The 23,019-nt window shown below is 51.0% G+C and overlaps 1 protein-coding gene across 2 annotated transcripts in view; it reads left to right on the top strand.

Annotated features, from left to right (window-relative positions):
* RPTOR (regulatory associated protein of MTOR complex 1) overlaps nt 1-23,019 on the top strand; it is a 94,318-nt gene that overhangs the window by 28,844 nt on the left and 42,455 nt on the right. For both annotated transcript variants that reach the window (XM_088535988.1, XM_088535987.1), the window contains exons 6-13: nt 1,013-1,188; nt 5,266-5,325; nt 8,456-8,556; nt 8,926-9,070; nt 15,795-15,870; nt 18,227-18,328; nt 20,363-20,446; nt 21,510-21,620. In XM_088535988.1, coding sequence (XP_088392114.1) covers nt 1,013-1,188; nt 5,266-5,325; nt 8,456-8,556; nt 8,926-9,070; nt 15,795-15,870; nt 18,227-18,328; nt 20,363-20,446; nt 21,510-21,620 — 855 coding nt within the window. The remainder of the gene's footprint in view (nt 1-1,012; nt 1,189-5,265; nt 5,326-8,455; nt 8,557-8,925; nt 9,071-15,794; nt 15,871-18,226; nt 18,329-20,362; nt 20,447-21,509; nt 21,621-23,019) is intronic.

Here is a 23,019-nt window from a genome sequence, read left to right on the forward strand (position 1 = left end):
TGAACATATATACACTTGAAATTTCCCAACTTTTTCCTCCCAGCTGCGAGGGCTGTTTTGTTCCTTGGGTGGCGATGCCGTTTTGCTGTGGGGGTGCTGGCTCTGCTTTGCCTCCAGCAGGATACATGACTAACGCTTCCTAACCGGCGCTGGAGAACTCCGAGTTTTTATCTTTCCGTCTTGAACATTAATTCTCCAAAAATTAGCCTAATGGCAGCACAGCAGAATGTTGTCTGGCATTAGCATCGTGTCTGGGGGGGAATTTTTCTAATCCACCATCTGCTGGGAGAAAGGAACATCTTTCCTGGAGCTGCATTAATATCTGCCGCATGGGAAGCGGATTCTCAGAGCAGAAATTGTGTGAAACCGGGCGGTCTGGTCAACACTGAAAATAACAGCGACTTGCAGCTTCTGCGCGAGGCCAAGGTTCCTCCCCAGTTTAACTTCAACACGGCTGCTAGTGCAAACAGAGCCGTGTTCCCCATCCAGCGTTGGCTTCCCGTGCTGCTCCGTGCGCGCAGGCTTTTCGGTGGCAGCGTCGGGGACATAGGTGCCAGAGCCCCGTGCTCCTCTTGTGGCTCTCCCTTCTCTTGGCCACGGCTGGACAGCTCCAGGTTTATAAATCTGTATAAAGCTGATGCTTCTCCATCCCCTTTCTTAGGTTTTTCTCCTCAGATAAAAAATCTTTTCTGCGTAGCAATTCCTTGGGTTTTGTAAGTCCTAAGTCTGTGCTTTGGAGGGGACATGAATCCGCAGGAGTTTAATTTCTTTGCCCGGTCACTTCAGGTCATTTCAAATTGCAATTTTTGGCGTTGAGTATTGTCAAATACTGTAAAATATATGAGTTGAAACATAACTACAGCTGTTACTATTGTAGCTTTAAACTTCTCTGAATGCAGAGCGCTGTTGAACCCTGGCTGTTCTTCATTCATTCATTTTTTGAATGGTACAGAGGTTAGCCTCGCTTTCCCAAATAACTGAATTCATCAATTGAGTTATTTGATCTCCTCAGGTGGCTGCAATTAACCCAAACCATCCGCTTGCTCAAATGCCGCTGCCGCCCTCCATGAAGAACTGCATCCAGCTGGCAGCGTGCGAAGCCAACGAGCTGCTGCCCATGATCCCCGACCTGCCGGCCGACCTCTTCACGTCCTGCCTTACTACCCCCATCAAAATCGCCCTGAGATGGTAAGCGGCGGCCCTGAGGTGCAGGAAAATGCATCATTCATGAAGCTGGTTTGGTGAAATGAGAGATTTGTTAATCCGGATGCTTTACCTAAGTTAGGCTGTTTCTGAAGTATTGAATTACAAGATTTGAGCTATGCATTTGAGACATTTTATTAATCAGAACTAGGAAGGTGAAAATATAGTTATCTTCTACTTATTGCACTTTAGATTCCACCTGGATATCTAGGTTTGCTCAGATTAAGGGATTTGCTATTCTGGGAATTAAGTATCTGCCTCTTCAGGAAGCAGAGGTAGCACACAGTACAATACAACTCTTGATTAATTGTCTTTTGTGCAAATTATATTCCAAATATTGCAGTTAACCATGAATAATTTGGTAGTATTAAGGAATACTGTGGTGAAAAGAAATGAGCGATAAACAGGAGCAAGCTGTTGTGGGTGACATAGCTTGTTGGTCAGGCAGCGAGCCGTGACACGTCGCGGGGTGCCCGGAGAGCAGCATCCCCCAGCAGTCCCCTGGCAATGACCCCGCGCAGCTCATTGCACCTCATCCTCTCCATGTTGCTTGGGATGCAGAATGAAAGACTCCGGGTCACTAATTAGCCCAGGCTAAAGTAAGCAGAGCTGGAGAGATGTGCGGTGAAGTTCTTTTAAGGAAACGTGACAAAGATGGGGTGTTGTAACCAGGAAGGTGCAGCTCCAGGGCACTAGTTTTCATGTGGGTGCTCTCGGACCCCTGCTATCCCCAGAGCTGGAGGTGAAGCAAGCTGAGATTGCTGCTGCTTCTGTCGGTGGAACAAGGCTTCAAAATGCAACCAAGCAACCCACATGGTCAGTTCAAGCCTGGTAGATGACAGAGAAAGTAATTTGGCAAATACAAATGACTGCAGCTTTTAAAAATGTGTATTTTTTCATTGAATGCTGTCCAAAACCAATAAATAAAACAATACAACGCGCGGGGGATTCAAGAGTTGGAGGTTTAAGTTTAGATCCGCAGGAGAAGGTTTTTCCTTCCCTTGTCTTTAATGCCTTGTAGTGGTCAGAAAGACGCCGGGTGTTTGCGCTGCTGCTAAAGGCAAAGCCCTGGGGTGCTGGGAGGCCCTGCCAGGGGCCTTGCAGGGCTTTGCAGGACTGCCCAACGCGTGGGCATTGCTGGGGTTGGGTGCTGACCCATGCGAGGCCTGTAAAAGCTGAGTGCTTCCTTGTGGAGCACCGTTATTCACTGCCATTAAACGTAACACGGGCCAAGCCCTCCCGCATTTCAGCTGTTTGGTGCAAACCATGTGGTAGTATCCAAAGGCAAACCCTTAAAGGCTTGCACCATTTCTCTTTTATGTCACTGCAACTTCTCTCTTATTTCAGGCTGGCCCTTTTATTACAGCTGATGCAGAAGCCCTACAGAATTGCTTTTGAAATGTATCATTTTTGCAATTCCAGAGTGACGGGCTAATGAAGCGTCACAGACGGTATTTATGGGCAAATAAAAGCTTGTTGGATAAACTCCTATATGTCCCCTCTTGTGCTCTGTTTTGGCTGAACAATTGATGGGTTACGTTGGGTCTTTGCTTATCAAACGGAGTTGCAGCTGCATCCACTTCAGTGCCATTTCAGGGAAAGAAAATTGATGCTGATAAGAGAAACGCAGGTCAGCTGTGTCACTCTGAATGTAGAGCATGAAACTTAATGACACAACATGCCAATTCCAGGAATCCAGGGAATAAATTCCCCTTGCTGTGTTGTGGTGATTGCTTCACGTGCAGCGATGCTGGGGGCCCTGCAGCTCGTGGGCGCTCATCGATACCCGCTGATCGGGTGGCAGCTCCAGCTCTTGCAGAAGTTGGTTTGTGGTCGCACGGGTCTCCCTTCGGCTCCGGAGGGAAAGGGAGCTGTCCCGGAGGCCGCGCTCCGTGCTGGGAAGAGGCTGCGCTCGTCTGGCTGCCTCCAAGTCCTGGTGTTCGGAACCGTGAAGTCCGACTGTAGAAACGTAACAGGGTTCCCCCAACCCAAAGCGAATCAGGTGCTGGAGCTGCTCAAACTTGACACTCTTAAATGTGCAACTGCTGCGTGCTGGAACCCAGCCAGAGCGGGCGATGGTCCGTGATGAGGCAGGAGCTTCCACGAGGAGAGAACGTGGATTCCTCGAGCCTGTAGGGCCGGTGGATCCTTCTGGATTTGGAAGAGAACGTTTAATCAATCTCATTTTAGCACGTGGAGGAAATGAGGGGTTCAAATTTAGACGTGGCCTTTTGAATGGAGACTTTATTCATGATCCTGTAGAAAACTGTTTAGCTGGTTGTGCGAGAAACTTATACAAGAGTTAAGTTTATTTGCAGATTAGGTAACCTGAGGGCTTTTAGGACACTCTAGTTACAAATGGAGGAAAAAAAATGAACCAAAAAAAGAAGTTTTTCACTTTTTTGTAAGTTAATATAGGAATGGGAAGATAAAAAGCTACTTACTGAACCTCAGAGGTCTTGTGCACTTGAGTCTCAAATGATTTCTGTGACTTGTCAGGGCTATAGACTACAAATCAGCGGAATTCCCTGTTTCTGTGTGTGCAGCTTCCTCCGGCCCTTCTGGGCATGCGGGAGGGTGGCTGCAGAGCCCACGTTGGGAAACCAGGCCTGTGTCTTCTCCGTTCCGCATCTCCTGACAAGCCGAAAGGAAATTGTGTTTTTAACTGTGAGCCGCAGCCCCGGCTCGCTCTGCCGTCGGAGCAGCGATTCCGTGTGTCGAGACGGGCGGTGTCCCCGGAGAGCTCCCTTGGAACAGGGAGTGTCCGGGAGCGGGGACGGCAGCGGTTCCGCGCAGCCTGCGGCGGGGCGGCCGCTCCGGGCACGTTGTCCCGGCCGCGATCCCGGCGCTTGGAAGAGCAGAGCCCGGCAGCCGGGAGGGAGGAGAGCTGCGAGCGCCTGTGGGAAGGGGAGAACATCCTCCTGCTCTGGGCTGGGCCGTGCAAGGCGGCAGCTCCGGACGTGTCACCGGCCCCTCTAAAGTCCTGAAGGCTGGTTCAGCATTCCCAGGAATCCCGCGAGTCTGGCACGTTTGCTGCTCCTGCCCGCTCATCGGGAAGCCTGAGCAGAGGACACAACCTGTTCTCTTTTTCCCTCCCATCTTGTCTTTTTTGGGACCCCCTGGTAGAATTGAGCTGTTCTTTGATGACGTTTGGCATGTGCAAGGCTAGCAGTAATACGCAGCGAGTATGAAAACCTGAGTCAACAAACAAAACCAAAGTGCAGTCCTTAACGTGGGTCTCTGCGTTTTTCATTTCAAACAGCAGTTGCTGGGTTGTTTCTCTTTGAGTCTCGGTGCAAAGAGAAACGCCCCGTGCAGAACTCGGGGGGTTTCAGGGGGCTGCTTTCAAATAGGGGCTCTGCCTGCTCGGGCAGAGTGTGAGGGCAGAGAGCGGGTTCCTGAAACACCAGCAACACGAGCTGCACTAGTGTGATGAGGGGCTCGGTCCTTAACCTGAGCCTGCTGCTATTCATCCCAGAGCTGCTGCTTCCAGGTGCTGCCCTGGGGCCGGGAAGCGATTCCCCGGAGCGCCATTCCCCTGGGCATTGAGAACTCTTGGGATTTTCTATGTAGCGCAGGGTGGATCCAAGAGGACTCTGCGTTTCCAGTGTTGGCAGTTCTGAATTGTGGTCCCCGCAGTGCTGGGAGAACACAGTCAGCATTTTGGTTTTTTTAATTAAATACCTCTGCGTTTGAACTTGACACACGGCTCCCTCCCCGCTCCTCAGGGAAGCGCGGGCAGCCGACGGCTCCCGCGGGCCGGCTCCGCATCCCGGCCCGGCGCTGCAGCCCCCTCCGCTCCCTGCCGGAAAACTCGGCACCGTGACAGCCGCAGGGCTGCGGCTTTGACACCCGGCGATGGAAATCGCTGCAGAATCACGAGTGTGACAAACATCGAGGGCGATGCTTGATTCTCATTATGCCGGGGCGAGGTTTTTTATCCAAATGCTATTTTATAAGCAGAAACACTGTAATAAAGAAACCTTCTTCCATATGCTTTCTACAAAGCCGTGTCATTAAATATTTAATTAGAATGACTTATTTTTATTCTCTTCTCCACAGGTTCTGTATGCAGAAGAGTGTCAGACTGGTGCCAGGAGTCACGCTGGATTTAATAGAGAAGTAAGGCAAATTTTATGATTTTTTTTCCATTGCTCTCAATTTCCTGGTTATGTCCCATATTTCTCTTGCTTGTCTGAGAGGAAATTTCCTTGGAGAGCTTTTCCCAGAGCCTCTAACTGCAGTATTTGCCATTCGTTTTCTCCCCGTGCGTCGACCAAGCAGGCAGGGCGGTGGAAGCCAGGGCCGCGCGAGGCTGCGCCGGGCTCCGCTCGGCAGGAAAACATGGAGCAAAAAGGCTGCTTTTCCCTCCTCGCTGCGCTGCGGTGCTGCTCTTTGCCACTCTGCTGTTGTTTTTCAGACTTAATACTGTTGGTACATACCATAATCCTTTTATCCAAACAGTATTTGACCATAATTACTGGTTTGTAGGCAGCTGAGGCAAGCTCATAAAGAGCAGCAATGGTTCTTATAGATCTGCCGCAGTTTATATGAGCGGGCCAGGCTGCTGCAGAGAGAATCCAGTGTTTGTCCTTTGTAGTTGTGTCTCTCCCCAACCCGTAAGGACGAGCGCCTCTCTGCAACCCGAGATCTTGCCCCTTCCCAAGGACTTGTGCATGTCCCGTCCTGCTGGTGCCCACACACACAGCCTGGGCTCTTTGGTGCGAGTGTCGAATGGCCCTGAAGATAAAAGCTGCCTTAAAAATCTGCAAAAAATCCTGCAGGATGGTATAACTTGATGTAGGGACGGGAAAACGACACTGGGTGCTGTGAGACAGGGACACAGGAGGATGTGAAATCCCTGTGACCCGAGAGCCGTCCCTGCTTTGGCACGAGGCTGTCCCAGCGCCCGCAGGAGCAGGTACCCGAATCCACCCGGGCTCTTGCTCTGGGACCCGCTCTGCAGACCCTGCTCCAGCATGGCCAGGGAGCAGAGCCCAGCCCCAGGCTGTCCCCATGCAACAGCCATTTGTAACAGCCACTAAAAATACCAAAACTGAGACTAGAATTACTCTTGTTCCCATTTTAGCTATTAGGGAATGTCATGGACTGGAAATTATTAATGTTTTAGTGTCGGTTGGTTATTGATGAGCAATGATTCAGTTGGAGCCAATTTAGAGACGCAGTAGATAAAATCCCAAGGTACCATGCAACAGGAATAAAGTAATTGGCAAAAATGTGGGAATTAGGCTGCGATATAGCAGACAGCCTCCGCACAAGCCCCGAGCGCCGTGCCGGCTGCTCCCGTTGCGCCGGGAGAGCGGTGGGAATGCCGGGGCTGGGAGAGTCTTTCCTCCAAGTGATCCCTGGCCAGGGCCTGTGCTGGCCGGGTGGGAATAGCAGCTGTGCCATGTCCTCCTGCTGAATCCGAGCGTGCCCAAGTGACCTGTTATTGTGCCGGGAGGGATCTCCCTCAAAGCAGCCGTGAGGAGCGGAGGGCCCTGGGCTATGGGATGATCGGAGCTGGCTCCCGCACCCCGGCTTCCCAGGAAGTCTCGACTTGGAGCGAGGGCATCGCCCTGGAGAGGAGTTGGTTATAGCATGGAAAGTCGCTGGAAACGACACATGGTTTGGAAAAATCCAGAGGACAAAACTGGTGACGTGGTAGCAGTGTCACTGGCCTTTCTTGTGTTCAAATACACAAGACTGCCTAGTTCTTTATTATTTCATTTCTTCGTGGGGAAGCTCCTTCCTAGTTTGCCTTTGAATCCAGCTTAAGCAGTTTTCGCCCCCTCTATTTCCTTCTGGAAACGTCACTAGAAGGGCTGAGGGGGTTTCGGAGAGGGAGCGCTTCGGTAAGTGCTATTAGTCATGCGGTGACAGAGCTGCTCTGCCGCTACCTGTCTGCGTCTCATTAGTACTTGAGGGAAAACTTCTCCTCGGAGATGCCGAGCGGGAGGTTTCTGTTCTGCAGTACTCGGGTTTTTGTGAAAGGGCTGTTCGGTTTCGTGCGTGGTCGCGCCGCCGCAGTCCCCGGGGTGCGTGGGGGAGGTTTTCATGGCAACGCTTGGGTCACGTCTTCATTCCAAAAGCAAACAGGGTGGAAAGGGGTGTGCGAGGCCCCAGCCGGCGCTGCTGCCCGGGGAGCTGCAGAACTTGCTGCGTTTCGTCTCCTCGAGCGCTCGGCCGAGGCGTCGGGAGCGCCGGCACCGGGGATCCCGGGCCTTCTCATCCACTCCATCTCCACAGGATGCTCCCCTGCTCCTGCAAGAGTGAAAAGCGAAACACAAGCTTGTTCTGTTTTCTTTTTTCTTCTTCTGTCAAAGCTGTAGTTATTGTGGATGCTGCCAGGTAAGCAGCACTGCTGGGACGTGCTGTTTCCCGGCGTCTGCAGCGCGTCGCGTATCGCGGCGTTAAATGTTTTATAGGTCTAGCAGCCGAGGTACCGCCGGAGCCCGGCTGAAGGGAGCAGCTGCCATCGTTTGCAGAAAATGTTTCTGCTGAAGTTCAAGTGATTCATAGGATTTTGTGAAATTTCTGACAAGGACATGGCTGGTTGCAGCTCACACGAGCTCTTTGGTGCCCCTGGCATTTTGTAGGCCTCCCTTTTCATGACAGCCCGCGGCGATTTAGGGCTCCATAGGGGCGCCTGTCAGGAGGCGATGGAAGGAGCCCTGGTGAGTCGGAGGCGGTAGGTGCCCCTAGCAGCGGGGACAGCCAGTCCTGCTGCCCTTCCTCCCCCTAAAATAGCTCTTGCCGGCAGCTCCGTGAGCGCCGGAGCGCAGCGCGGGAGAGCAGGAAGCAGTGCCAGCAGGATAGCAGCAATATATTAAATAATTCTGTATGCACGTAGTGGAGAAACAAAGGGGAAACTGCTGTTTGTTTGTTTTTTCCCTCGTGGCCTCTGAGGTTTGGGGCTTTGTAGAGTTTTAGTCACTTTCTAGCGTAAGGCTGGGATGGAGGGGCAGCATCCCGTGCCCGGCGGCTCCGTCATCCCAGCAGCCAGGGATCTCCCCAGGCTCTCGGGGAGCTCACAGTCATCTCCTGCTGTGTGGGAAGTTCAGGCTTTAACGCTGTCTGTGACAGACTTCCACTTTTGCGTTATTTGGAAGAGGGGATATTTATATTAATATTTTGGCTTTCTGTGTGATTTATTTTCTTCCCACCCAAAAGCTAATTTTGCAGTCTTTGCTGGTTCCCTTTGCCACATGTCCTGCGTATGAAAAAACCCTATGTTTTTCCCCCCTTGCAGGATTCCCGGAAGACTGAACGACAGGAGAACTCCTCTGGGAGAACTGAATTGGATCTTCACAGCTATCACGGACACCATCGCCTGGAACGTCCTGCCTAGAGGTAAGACTTGGGTGGGAGGACGGTGTTCTCAGCACAAGCGAGCAGTGCTTATTCCCAGTAGGAGGAGAAGACAGCGAGATGGATGCTCAGTAATTTCCAAAAGCGTAAGGAATGTGCATTTAAGTGGTAGACCAGAAGTGGAGCTTTTAGAAAAGGGAAAACCAACTTGAGGTAGAGAGTATTTAAGTTCTTTTTAATAGTTGTGGGTTCATGTCTTGGCAAAAGTGTTGCAGAAGCCTTGTTGCTTGAATAAACCAGTAACCAAGTAATATGTTTTGTGTTTTTTAAATGATTTTTTTACATATCGCTTTCCTAAGGTACTAGGGTTACACAGATACGCGTGTAGTAATCCCCAAAATCCCTTGGCAGATCTTTTCCAGAAGCTCTTCAGGCAGGACCTGCTCGTGGCCAGTTTATTCCGTAACTTCCTCCTGGCGGAACGGATCATGCGCTCGTACAACTGCACCCCGGTCAGCAGCCCGCGCCTGCCGCCCACCTACATGCACGCCATGTGGTGAGTGTCCCGCCGCGATTCCGCGCTCCCGGCGCGCGGGATCCCGGATCCCGAGCCCGGCGCCCGCTCTGCCCAGCGCCGGAGCGATTACGGCAGGGAATTGAGAATGGAAGAGCGTGTGGCGGCTTAATACCCGTCTCCAAGTGTACTTCTTCTCTACGCACATATAATTATAATGTAATTCTGTAATGCAGAAGTCTCCGCTCATCCATATAATCTTTTAGTCCGAAGAAAAAGGAAATAGTTCATCTGCTAGCTCTATTTTCACAAAGTAAAGCTAATCACTGGTGGTTGCAGAGGCACTGGGGACAGAGGGAGGAATTCTTAACTTGCATAATAGATGTAAAAGAAATGTTTTGTTGCAGAGTTTACCCACTGTCACTGTTTCTTTTTAGCTGTTGGATGGAAGCGGAGGCAGCGCAGTTGTTATAGCAAACCTTTTAAGTGCAGGTTTGACTATCAAACAAATGTCCTGTGAATAATAATAGTAATAATAAAAATCCTTGTTTTGATTCTTGAACCAGCATGGTTAAGAATAGAAGTATGAGCTGATACAGTCAAACCAATGCAATTCCAGTGAAATATAGTTGTGTAACTTACTAAAAGGATAATAAAATGATAGGCTAAGGTAGCCAGGTTTGGTTCTTCTGTCTGTCTTTCCAAAATCCTTTTGAAAAGTTTCCTCCCTAACATTGTGGGGGAATATAAATGTAAAGGAGGCTTGAAGTGATGGTGGTCAGCGTACAACTGCTAGCAGCATGGGCAAGTTCAGATTATTGCACGTTCCTTTTGTAGGAATGGAGGGAAGCTGAGCGAGGGCCCCAGAGCACCTGGAGGTGCAGGGGGTTAATGAGGAGACGCTTGCTGACACTAGGAAGTTGTTTTAATTATTGAAGTGTGGAGGCAATAAGAGAGATTTCTGATGCAGCAATTAGGGCATTGGGCACCCTGATGGTGGATAAGGCCCAGCCTGGCTGCGGGCTCGTGCATGGCAAGGCACGTTCTCCCGCGCTCCGAAATAACGACTTTTGAGGAAAATTGTGTCAGCATTTGTAAACCCGATGAGCTCTCTTATCATTGCGGAGCACGAGGAACTGGGGCATTCGTACGAGAAACGAATAGAAAAGGAGACAGAGAGGCTGCTCTCGTGGCACCTGGGAGAGGCGGTTCCAGCAGGCAGGGCAGAGCGGGGCCGTTCGGGACGGGGCAGCTGCAGCAGGTTGGAAACTGAACGGGGAATTTCATGGGTTGCTTCTAGCTTGCTGGTTGCCAGCGTGTTAAAAGGCTCTATTTCTGGTTCCTTAGGGGAGTGTAATTCATGCTTATTGCCAGCTTATTAAAAGCCTGTGTATCTGGGTTCCTGTGGGAATAGAATTTGACCTAGAGTTGGTGGAGCCGTCGCCTGGCTGAGCCGCAGGCCTTGGAGCGCAGGGGGCGGGTGCTGCTGCTGGTAACGGGATGCATCCGAGGAAGCGCCTCTTTCCTTGGAGGGTATCGGATGGGCAGTGCTGCTTTGAGGATTCACCCAACGAACAGAGTCCGTAGGAAAAGTCGCCTATTCCAGGTTTTCTTTCTCGCAAATCCCAAACACAAGCAAAACGGAGAGCAAACAAGCCCAGAATCCCTTGACACCCTTTCTTGGCATCCTTCAAAAAATGTGCAGTCTGAAGCACCTCTAGCAAAAGGGAGGAAAATTCCACTTTTGTCAGAGGTGGCTCAGTTCATTATTATGAACTTTGAGGAAGGACGAATTTAGAAACTAATTTAGAGCCCACTTAAATATTTTCTAAAAATAATTACCTGGACTTATCTGACGTCTTAATTCAGGATTTTTTTTAACAATTCCGAAACCTGCGACCCCGTTTCGTTACCTAGACGCGCTGTGCAGCGTCGCGGGCAGTCGGGGACGGCTGGCACCGCGTGTGCCCGGGGCCGCAGAGAGGCCGGCGCGTCGCGCCCGCTCACGGCTGCCGTTGCCTCCGTGAGAAGCTCCGGGAGGTTCCTGAGCCCTCCCGTGATCCCCGTGGCGGTTCCGTGCGGCCCCTGTGCTCGCGTGGCCGCTGCAGAGCCCGCGGGGCCCGTCTGGGCGGCAGCGCTCACGGGAACGGTTCTTCCCTTAGCTTGAGCACCGCTTTCTTGTGAACCCTTACGGCTGCCCTCTTCTCGGAAGCTAAATGGGAACCCCTTGCTCCTTAGCTTTTTTGCTTATCTGTGTGATCTTTGATAATTTTCCCTAAATCGCACTTAAATGTCACATCGCTGGAGGGTCTTGCTGTGCCACTGTGGGAGCACCAAGGTCGCTAGAGATGCGTCTGCTTCCTTTTGGCCCTTCTGAACACAACTGTGTAGGTTTTGACCAACAAAATTGTCATTTTCCTCAGTAAATTTGGAAGACTGCGGCTGTCCATCATCCCTCGGAGCCGAAGGGCCCCTCCTGGGAGGGAAGTTGGGAAATTCTCCAGGCCGAGCGGGGCCGGCACCGGCCCTGTGGCCACTGCATGGTGACCCTGGGGACCAGCTCCCTAGCAGGGCCCAGGGCTGGAGGATCTCAGCTGCGGGAGCCACTGTTCCCGTACAGGGATTAATATTAACATCTATTGATTGAGAACCTCTGCTGCTCCACGTGGAGAGCAGGTTCACCTCTTGTAGAGTAAGAATAGGAGGCCTGATGCTCTGTCAGCATCTTGATCCTTGTGATGGATTGTGGCTTATATGTTACTGCTGCTGGCAGCAAGTTAAATTCATGGGCTTTGAAAAGACCCAATAATGTATTTAGAAATATTTCCTAAGCTATGTTATATATTAAAAGCCAAGTACCTTAGTTACGCTGTGGAAGAACTATGATTTGTCCATAATAGAGCTATTGCAATAGTATATGCACCAAGCATGAGAGTCTAGTTGAAAGGGAGTCATAACATACTGCAAATAAAATAAGCTTGAAATTCTAGCTGAGAAGAAAACCGTAATATAGCAACGCAATTACAGGGAGAGAGGAGGGGGGCCGTGGAGCATCGGGGGGCTGCCCGGCCGCACACCGATTGCTTAAAGAAATAACTCGCGTTTGCTACACGGAAAAATCTTAGCATGTCAGCGAGGGGGAAAAAAGATTGTTTGAAAGGGTATTTGGAGTTGTTTGACATCTGAAGGATTAGATTACACTGCTGATTTAAACGGCTTTTTTTTTTTTTTTGTATATATGTAGCCTTGGCATCTGTTTTGATGGGGAGAAATCTAGGGCAGGAGGAGCAGCGCGAGTGCTCCGGGTTGTGGCTGCCGGGGGGAGTGCTGCTACAAGCACGTTTTTGGAGCAGGAGCAAATATCCGTAGCACCAAGTGTTTTATTTTCCTTGTTAAGTAGTTGTGTCTGAGCAGCTTCCCAGGCGTCGCCGCAGCCGCAGGGAGCTCCGTGTCGCTGCCGAAGCAGGAGAGTCCGGGCTGAAATCTGCAGATTCAATCAAACGGGGCATGTTGCCGCGTTGTAGCTGCAGAAACAACAAGCAGGAAAGCCTTGCTCAAAGCCTTGGATACAAGCAGAAGTATTTAATGCAGTTAATACAGAAATACACAGCACGGGCAGGTACTGGTGCCAGTGCCCCTGCCCTACACGTGGCTTCTGCTTTTGCTTTGCTTCGCAGCGTGGCAGCCTCAGTAAGAAGTGTGAATTCTCACTAATACTTTGTGCAGCGTGATTTAGTACAAACCATTCCTCAAAAAGGTGTGAATGGTAGAAAACAGCAATAATATTCTGTAAAAAGTGCGATATAAGAATTAAAAGCATCAAGCATTGACTCAGCCAAGAAAACTTGAGCGTGAGGGAAAGCAAATCTCCTTCCTGGCGTTCTGTGGGTGCGGGAGGGCCAGGCCCTGGGACTCGGTGCCGCCCGCGCCTGGCCCAAACCTCCAAACTTGGCATCTCCTCCAGGGCGGCAGAGTACAGGCAGCTGGATGAATTCACCTTAAATTATTAAAAGTTTATTACAGAATTGCTGTAATGGAATTGGTGTTAGGCTGGAGAGGGGAGAGATGGAGCTTGCAGCAGGGACATGAGTGGAGGCTTTTTGCTGAAAGGCGGGGTAAATAGAAACTAAAATGAAGACAAGTTTATGAACATTTCTATCAAGGGGGGAGAGGGTTAATGATGGTTTTGCCTTGCACGGGACTGGATTTATTGCCCTGAGTGGCGAGGTGAAGTTTTTCTGCAGGAGGTACCTGCTGCGGGGCCGTCCCGGTGCCGGCAGCGGTGAGACCGGAGTGGTGGTTCCACCTTCTGGGAGCGACGATGGAGAAAGTCGCGGGCAGAAAGCAACAGGAGCGCATGGAAACAAGGAACAACAGGGAATTCTGACCCAGCAGGACTGTGTATAATAATCCCTGGGAGCACGAGTGTGCTAACGGTGACAGCCCGGGGCGCGCGGAGCAGTGTCCCCTGTCCAGGCCAGCTGCCCCATGAGCTGCTTTGCGCAGTGCAGAACGGCCTCCCCGGCAGCGTGAGGCTGCACCGGGGGGCAGCGGGAGAAGCAGGCGGGAATGGGAGCGGCGGTTCCCGGGATCACCCGCTCGGCACGGAGCGCAGGGATGGAAGCGATTTCCCTGGGCGCTTGGCAAGCAGGATCTCCCCAGGGAGCAGGGAGGCAGCCGCCTCTCGTGCCACCGGCCGTAAATCACTGCCGGCTGCGCTGCCACCCGGCCTTGTCCCCGCTGCTCCCTAATTTATTTCCCGCTTGTGCGGAGCGTAAGACTCGTTCGGAGAGCGGCTCTGCAGCCTGCCCGCCGAGCCGTGCCCTTCGGCACGTTGCGGCAGTCGTCGCTCCTCTTCCTCGCCGTCGCCCGCAGCCTCCGTTTCCACCGTGGCTGGAACAGGCGTTTCCCTCTTCGGTTTCTCTGCGCATCCTCCGCAGCCCTTGTCCCTTTACCGATCATCTGAGTCCATTTTCGAATCCCTAAATTATCCGAATGTCTCTCTAATGCAGTTGTCCGCTTTGCCACTGCAGCGAGTCGGCTCGGTTGGGAATATCCATCACTGTGTGCAGCCCGGACAGGGAGCAGCTCCGGGCACTCAGGCCGCTCGGAAGCGGGAGCAGCAGCTCGGGCCCTTTGGAAAGGCTGCAGAGTCGTTTCGAGGGGCCCAGGTGCTCGGGGGTCCCGCACGGTTCCGGGGAGCAGCAGCAATGCAGAGATTTTGCACTGCTGGTTACGCTCCTTCAAAGATGGAAGGACATTAGCTATGTGGTTACATTGATTTTTAAGGGCCTGTTTTTAGCAGCGTAAAAAGAGATTTACTTTTAACCTACTAAAATCTCTTTTCAAGTTTTTGTTTGTTCCCTCTGATAACATGTTTAAAACCTTTTGAGATATGACCTTGCAAGGCTGCTTTGGACCTTTTTATCATGGTATTAATGCTTCTTGCCTAAAATGACTTTGAGGAGCTCAGCATCTTGGTGCCATGCCCCTGTGATGTAACGACCTGCACAAGATCTTTGCAGGCAGAGTAAGACTGGTTCTCTCTGATCTCTAAACCACTTGTGTTGCCATCTAATAAAACTTGCTCAAGGATGCTGTGTATTGGCATTTTCTAAAGTCCTAGAGATTTGCTTTAGGAGATGTTGCTGATTCCTTCAAGCACCTGAAAGCTGGAAATATCATTCTTTACTGGGAGTAAAATTATCCTTGTAATTGTACTAATTGGCTTTGCCTCTGCCTCAGCCAGGAATTAATATTTCTCTCTCAGCTCTGTGTAAACATTTTGCCTCCAACATAGGTCTTTATTGAGCGTATGGGAAGCGTTTGTTGCCTGGGCTTTGATTATCTCTTGATTACCTCTTAATTATATTGTCAGTGTATTACCAAGTGGAAGGTGAGTGCTGCGGAGCAGAGGGACGAGGTCTGGGGCAGATGAAACGAGCTGCATCTCCTGAATCTGTGGAAAAATGCAGGAGTCTCCCAGCTTATTTTCCCTTCTAATTGGACAGACTGCTTTTAATTGAGAACAGCTGCCTGCTAGGCTAAGGGGACAGGTGCAACCTGTTCTAGTGGTCGCCTTTCTGTTTGATTTAGACCAGGGTGATTTAAGGACTTACGAGATAAGGTAGCTAAAATACTCTGCATTGATTAGCACCTGGGGCCCTGTGTCTGCAAGGCTTCCTAGAGCAGTGGTGCTTGCTCTGTGGGTGCTGACACGGATGGCCAGAAGCCTCAGGAGACCAAACGTTCCTAGGGAGTGAGTTAGTTTCTGGCGTGGAAGAAACCTGCTTGGTGGTGTTTTAACCTGCTAGACTTCCAGAGTGCTGGATTTCACCCATTAAAATAAAAATGTGTGGAACGCATGTGAAGAGAGTAGGGATAATGGTTTCTTATTTCACAGTTTTTGTAGTGTTTTAGGAACTTTGAATATGAAATCTCTTTATTTGAGCTTAAAAAACAAGCAAAAACCAAAACGCCCACACTTTGGCGCGTGGGCAGGGTTCTAAGGAACCGTCGGTTCGGGCCGGCCGCGTGGCGGAGGGTGCAGGTTCTGCAGCCCAGGGTGTCTCGTGGCAGCCCGACGCGGTGCCGGCCCGGCCTCCTCTCTGCCACGTGTCCCCACGTCCCCCCGTGTCCAACAAGAGGAACGTGGAGCTTTTCTGAGCAAGTCTCATGACACCGATCGGTTCTCGTGTAACCCGAATTTGGGCTTCCCTTGATGCTGCTGCTGGCTAACTTGTGATCTCTGTCACCTTTTCTGCAGGCAAGCATGGGACCTCGCAGTTGATATTTGCCTTTCCCAGTTACCTACAATTATAGAGGAAGGAACTGCCTTTAGGGTAAGTTACTTAGTACATTGAAATGTTCTGTGCCCAGTTCAAGCCGTGATTTGAAGCCTCAGTTCAGCCCATCACCTCTGCTTGTGGAGGCCTGGGTTGTTGCAGTGTGAGGGTTTGTGTTTTTGGAAAATCATAACTCTCTAATCACCTCACATAGAGCTCGTTGTTCTCTTTAAGTTCTTTGCTGCATATGACCTGTTTGAACCTATGCCTGTATCTGAATTCAAACTGTGTTTTTGAATGAAATGTCTGTAGTTCATCTATGCTATGAAGCATTTTCAAAGTAAGAGATCACAGGAAAGGTTTCTGCTAACTGCCATTTTTTTTCTGTTTTTAAAAGTAGAAATGATGTTTGGGACTCGTACTTTGACTTTTAAAATTTCAGAGCACTCGGTCAAACGGTGTTGTCATTAAAAGGACTTACCGGCCTGAGTTTTGTAATGAAAACTTTTAACTTCTCAAAATGCAAATACCAGTTCCTAATGGAGTTATTTTCAAACAGCCATGAAATAGAGGTTGAGGGTTATGTCCCGGCATTTTCTTAAGCAGAATATCATTAATATGAGTCACTGTTGTTTTTCCTGCTAGCTAATCTCCAAGAGCAGAAAAGTAAAGCCCTTAGTGTTACATTTGGCCAAAATTCCTCTAGCCAGAATGGAGCGCTCCTGATATTCCTGTGACACCTAATGGATGGAAACCTTTAAGTAATAGCTGCTTTGCACCTCGAATGCCTGCTCCGCCGTAATGTTCTCAGAGACTCCCGCGCACAGAGTCATTTAAGGTCCCTCGGGAGCCGTAGGTATTTTTCTCCAGCAGTTCCTGAACTCTCTGCGTGGGCAGCCGGTGCAGGAGGCTGTAAGGAGCCGGACACCGTGCGCTCCCGGGGTGTTGCTCCCGGGATAACGGGCATTTGGTCCCCCGGTCCTGTGATCCGGCCCCATGGATGCAGGCGCCCGGGAAGGGACCGCGATGCCCGGTGGGGGTCGCAGCCCTGGGATACGTCCGCCCCGGCGGGAGCAGCGCCGCGGCCCCGCGCTGCCGGCCCGGGATTACCGGCGTTGCCGTCCTGCTCGGCGGGATCAGGCGGGATGTAATCCCGGGGAGCGTGGCGCCCCCACAGCACGTTCTGCGCCACGTGCCCCGTCCTGCTGCTCCTCCCGGCTCCGTGGGAGTCGGGCTGGGGTGGCACCATCCTGGAGAGGGGCTGGGAGCAGCGTCCCCATGGAGGGGCCCTGTCACAGCTGCCCTTGCAGAGAACTTTGTTGTTTTTTCCTTTTTTTTCCAGCTAGAATATGCCTATTTAAGAAAACCTTCCTCATATCTACAGATGTGTCTGTTCTGCACACATTTTCTACTAAATGCCCTTATTTAGGCTGCTTCTGTGCACATCTGTCTGTTTCCCCACTCCTTCGAATTCTGTGCAGAGACAGCTTGAAACACAGATACTTCTTAACCTGAGATTAATCTGTCTGAAGCTCTAAATGACCGTGGACACTTGGCTACAGATATTTTCAATATATTAGCCTGCTCCACGGTGCTCTTAGCAATGCTAAATACCCCAGGCACAGCTGATAACTATTAACTGATGATGGTTCATCCCACTCCTTCCTGTCTTTCCATACTTCTGGCATCTTTACCAGGGTGCTAGTGAACTGTAGCTGATCCTGAGCGCTCCTTATGCTCGTGTGACCCCAGTACCAGGTTCTGTAATTCAGCTAATGAATTGGGAATTGCAAGCACATTCTCAGATATTTTTTTGCTTATATGAAGATGTTACTGTGTTGCAAGGGTCAGGAATGATGGGCAGTTAGGTAAAGGCTGGAATTAAAGCCCGGTAAGGGGCAGCCTTCCTGTGGTGCGGAGCACACCGCGGGAGTGAGCACATCCTACAGGAGAGCTTCAGGGGGCCCAGGGACAGGACAGAGGCACAAACCTTTCCCCTTTTCCTGGGTTGTTTTTGCTGTGGGCTGGGCAGAGGCAGCACCATGTGCTGCGGGAGCAAACCAGCTCTGCAGAGCAGATAAATCAACCGTTGCTCCATCTGCTCCTTATGTGGAAAATATTAGCCAAAATTCCCTGGGATCTTTTACAAGAGCTTTTCCTATTGCTATTCCTTCACTTTTCTTTTATCAAGCACTCACATTAGAGAATGCCAGCACGTATAAAGGGAATTGCAGCTCATCAGCTTTTGGAAAATGTGTCTGTGTATACCTATATATGTATCTATAGAGAGATATATATAGATAAATATATAAAAAAGGAAGTATTAGTTTTGGAAATGGTGCATTGCTGGTCTGTGGGTGCCCAGAGTGGCTGGCGAGCCGGTTCTAACCGAGCCTTGCTCTCGTTGGAGCAGCACAGCCCCTTCTTCGCGGAGCAGCTGACGGCCTTCCAGGTGTGGCTGACCATGGGCGTGGAGAACCGCAACCCTCCGGAGCAGCTGCCCATCGTGCTGCAGGTGAGCGCGGCCCTGCCTGCCCTCCTCTCTGTGCCACGTCCCCCCGTGTCTGCCCGGCAGAGGCTTCGGCTCCTGCCCGTGTCCCCAGGCCGGCGCTGCCTCGGAGGGCTGCGAGCGGCTTCTGGACGCGGCCCCTTCGCTGCAGGGAGCAGAGGAGCGAGGCTCGTGTGGATGGGCCTGCCCGGCTCCCCCGGCTTCACATGTGCAAGGGCAGAGAATTGGAAGTAGGAGAAACACCACCTCTCACCCGCTTGTGTTTTATGGGACAGTCTGCTCCCCCTCTCCTGCCTGGGAGTTTACGCTGCCAGGAATGAAAGCCCTGAGCAAGGCGGCTCTGCTGTCAGGTAGCAAAATATAAAACCGTTCTGCTTTCAGGGTTGCCAGCGCTTACACAAGGGCAGCTGACAGGAGGACTCTCCTCCTCGCTGTTCGCTGCCAACGTGTTCCATGACTGACAGCATCATCAGTCTTTGTGAGAGCAAACCTCAATTTCCGTGAGCCTCCTGGGTTGGGAGATTGGCGGGATAAGCAGCTGCCGTGTTCATCTCCTCGGCTGTGGTGGGAGGAGGCAGCGGCTTCCCTGGCACCGGCATCGCTGCTTCCCGGTGAGCCTGTTGGCCCCAGGGCTCCAAAGGAGCTTTGCTCGCTGTGGAGCTGAGTGGTCACCTGGCACGGGAACCTGTTCTCCTCCCTGCAGCAGGAATGAGCTGGGACACTCCCATTAGTCATATAATTAAAGCTTATGTAGTTGTATGGTGGATCGTTTAGCTCCCGGCAAGCAGGTCTGAGATGGGAGAGGGAGGCAGTTGCATCCCAGGCATCCGAGGCCCTGCCTGGGAAAGGAGGAAAGGATGGAGCGACCATCTCCCTGGAGGATCTAAAACCAGGGAAAAGAGAAGGAGTTGGAGTGGGATCAGGGGAAAGGGTCCTCCTAGGCCCCAGGCTTTCCTGCTTCCCCATGGTCAGGGTAGCCGTAACGATGGGAGCCCGTGTGCGTTCGGGCAGGCCGCGGCGCGCTGACCTGCAGCCGGTTCCCGTCCCGGCTGGGCTCCCGCTGGCACCGCGGATCCGGCCCCGCACGCAGGGCTGCCGGGTCTGGCTCCGGGTCACTCCGTAAGTTACTCTCGTCCCCAGCAGCTGCCCCGTTGTTCCTGCACACGGCATCTCCGGAGCCGGTTGTCGGTCGTGCCAAGGTCTGTCGTTCGTTAGGGAGCAGCCTGGTGCCAACTAGGGCACGATGACCAAAATCCCTTCTCTTACGCCCTGTCCTGGGATCTGAGCTCAGTAATTCGGAGGTGAAACAGCTAGAGCAGTTAATACCCCCTCCCACGCAGCAGTCTTTTTCTTCTGGACTTTCTCTGCACAAATTTAGTACCTAGTATCAGCGGTCTATGGTATGAGACAGGAGCCAGATAATGCTAGTTTTTCTTCAACATTAAACATGAAAAATAATTAGATATACAATGTGGAAAAAAAAAACAGAAGGGGGTGGAATTGGGGAGCTGAATCAACGAGTCTCTGTCATGATCTATGCTGAGGGATGGTACTCAATTTAAGCAGAGGATTAAACGTTGCATTCCAGTATCTTACATTTGTTAAGGAGATTAAGAACTGAAAGTCTGACTGTTAATATTTCACACCAGGCTAGGTATAAGCCAGTAAACTGCAACCTCATTATCATCGTTAGACTCCATTTTAATGAGATTTTTATTAAAGACTAATGTGACCTTTTGCTTCCCTCTTAAGTCTCTGATATCCGTTTGCCAAGGAAAGCAAAGCCTCTTTTTCTGCTCCTGGGCCGTTTCAGATAACGGGAGCCTGGGCCACGTGCTCTGCTTCCTGCAGACACCATCCCATCCTGCTCAGCTGGGAGAAGGTTTTCGGGGAGGGTTCTTGTCTTCCAGTTTATTAAGTGGTTCAGAACATCAGTCTGCTCAAAGTTGCATGAGGCTCTTGAGGCCCTCCTGCATTTGCTCTGCAAGTACAAGGATGTTTGTTCTTTCCAGTAATAATTGTTGTCCGTTTTCTTTGCAGGTGCTGCTGAGCCAAGTCCATCGGCTCCGAGCTCTTGATTTGCTGGGGAGATTTTTGGACCTGGGTCCCTGGGCAGTTAGCCTGGTGTGTGGGTGTTACGTGTTGTCTTGTAAAAGTGTTCCCTGGATCAGGTGATAAATACAAATGATGATTTATGAAAGGAGGACATGGCAGATGTTCCAGGAATTTGAGCAATGGTTGGGTTTGTTCTTTAGGTATGGAAAATGGAGTAAATATCCCAAGAAAAAGAAGGGGGGTAGGTTGTATTAGTCATGAAGGACAAATAGCTGTTCACCTGCATTGCTATGAAGAGGATTCCCTTTGGAATAGTTTAGTTTAAAATACTGCAAGGATTAAAATGGGGGAAATGTCTGGGATGACTAAGAAGGTTTGTCCCAGTGAACAAAACTCATCTGAGATCCAGAGCCTGTGCTCGCCGCCCGGAGCTCGCGGCTGCGGCGCTCCCGCTCGTCCCGTCCGCTCCGTGTCCGGCTGCCTCCCCTCGTGCGGCCGGGCAGGCGCTGCGGGGAATAACCACGGACCAGGCAAAGCCGTGGGAAGCGCTCCTCTCAGTGGGGCAGTTTGACAGCACTGATGAAGAGGAACCACCAGCTAGTTGTGGAACAGATCCATGGTGGGCCTTTACCTTCCCTCTGTCCTCTTCTGTGTCGCAGAAAGCCTGGCTGTGACAAACTGCGCTCTCCAAAGAGCATAGTCTGTTACCGTGCAAAAGATCCGGGAAAAAGTCGGTGCTAGGGGAGAGGCCTACTTGATTTCCAGTGGGAAGAGTGTAATTATTGAGCTTTTGCAGTGTGTTTACTTGTGGGAGCAAACGGCCCTATCTGAGGAGAGCAGCGTATCGTGAAGCATAAAATAGCAGAGGCTGTAATGAGGAGAGCTAGGGCGAGATTAACTCTGGGGCTCGGTGGGCGAAACGAGCCTGGAAATATCTGGTGACATCCAAGATTAAAATGAGCAATCAACAAGTACACAGGAATCCCCTCTTTACTAGAAATGTATGAAATTGTTTCTTAGCAGGTTTCTCCTCTGTGGCATTAAAAACGCTGCGTGTTTGTAACGCGTGCGGTGCTGCCGCTCTGCAGCGGAGCTGGAGGCCCTGCTCAGTCACTGCTCTCTGTCCCCGCAGGCCCTGTCCGTCGGCATCTTCCCATATGTCCTGAAGCTACTTCAAAGCTCAGCTCGCGAGCTGAGACCACTTCTTGTGTTCATCTGGGCCAAGATCCTCGCCGTGGACAGCGTGAGTATGGCTGGGCTTGCTGCTTTTGCTTTGGTTTTCGGCCGCATCCCTCGTCATCCCATTTTTCCTTATCCACTTAGCGTGTACGCTGAGGAGCTCCAGACGGTGCTCGTCTGCAGCGTGACGAGTTGCTCTAGGTGGTTCATTCCGCTCACACATAAGCTGATTTCCAGGAGCTGTGGATGTGATACCCACTAGAGACCCGCCAGGCTGGGTGGTTTGGCCCTGCCTGGCCGGGAGGGCTCGTGCTGCGTTCCTTGTCCCTGCTGGATGTCACCGTGTCCTCGTCCTAGCGCCTGCGTTGGTGACGACGTCACCCGCGTGCCTGGCGGCTGTGACCGCAGCGGCCTCGTCCTGCTGAAGGGCTCAATGCCCTCGTGGACCCGGGCAGCACACACAGCTCCTTGAGCTTGGCCTCTAACGTGATTTCTTCAGGGCTTACTGTCACTTGTCAAAACAGCCCCAAGTCTGCCCAAGTCTTTCTAGAATAAAGCTAAACTAATTTTAGGGAGCTTAACTTATGAGTCAGACTCCAGGTCTGATGCGGTTTGATCTGCACGCTTTGATGCATCGAACATAGTGGGCATAGAGTTGTTTGCCACCCACGGAAGACAGGTTATTCCCATCACAGGCCCGTGATGCTGCTCTACTATATGCTGGCTCCTTTTGGGATAAGGCTTAAAAGCTGAGCCCTGTTTTTTATTCGTTTAAAGATGTCCTTAACTAGAGCTCTAGCTTTAAATAAGTGATTAAACGGAGTAGATAAGTGATCATACGTTAACTCGTACATTCATACATATGACTCCTTGGTCTGTGGGTGTTGAGCAATATAAAATTATTAGGGGTGACACAAACAGTTAATTGCAGTTACAATTACGTGGTGATATAAAATCATCTGAACTGTTTGACGAGGTTGGCTCTTGCCTACTTCTAGTGTTATTTTTATTATTTCCCTCCCATTTTAGTATGGAAAATGATAGCAGATTTGTTGGCGTTTTCCCTCACTGTTGATCTAGCATTATCGTGTTTAGTTTTATAAATATATTTTCGTTAACATCCAAAAAGGCCTTCGGAAAGCAAAGCAAATGAAAACTATTCATTTTAAAGCTGCTTTTGGAAGGCTCCTTTTGCTTCATGCCCCTCCATGGCAGACACTTCAGCCCCAGGCATGCTGCAGAGTAGGCTCATGTGTAGTTTACAGGGTTTTGTGCCATCGCTCACTTTTTCTAGTGGCAAAGCCAGTCTGAGAGCACTCATTGGCAGCACCGCTAATTTGGTGGGTTTTGCTTCCAACAGAAGGAGCCTTAAAATTGTCGTCGCCTTTTGGCAGTTGCATGGTTTCAGTGGCACAGCGACTGCACTGGGGTCGGGAAGGAGGGCCCGGCTGTGCAGGGACGTG

Source organism: Tinamus guttatus, unplaced genomic scaffold, assembly GCF_059628265.1.
Source record: "Tinamus guttatus ecotype Peru unplaced genomic scaffold, ASM5962826v1 Tinamus_guttatus_pri_ptg000649l, whole genome shotgun sequence".
Lineage (NCBI taxonomy): Eukaryota > Metazoa > Chordata > Aves > Tinamiformes > Tinamidae > Tinamus > Tinamus guttatus.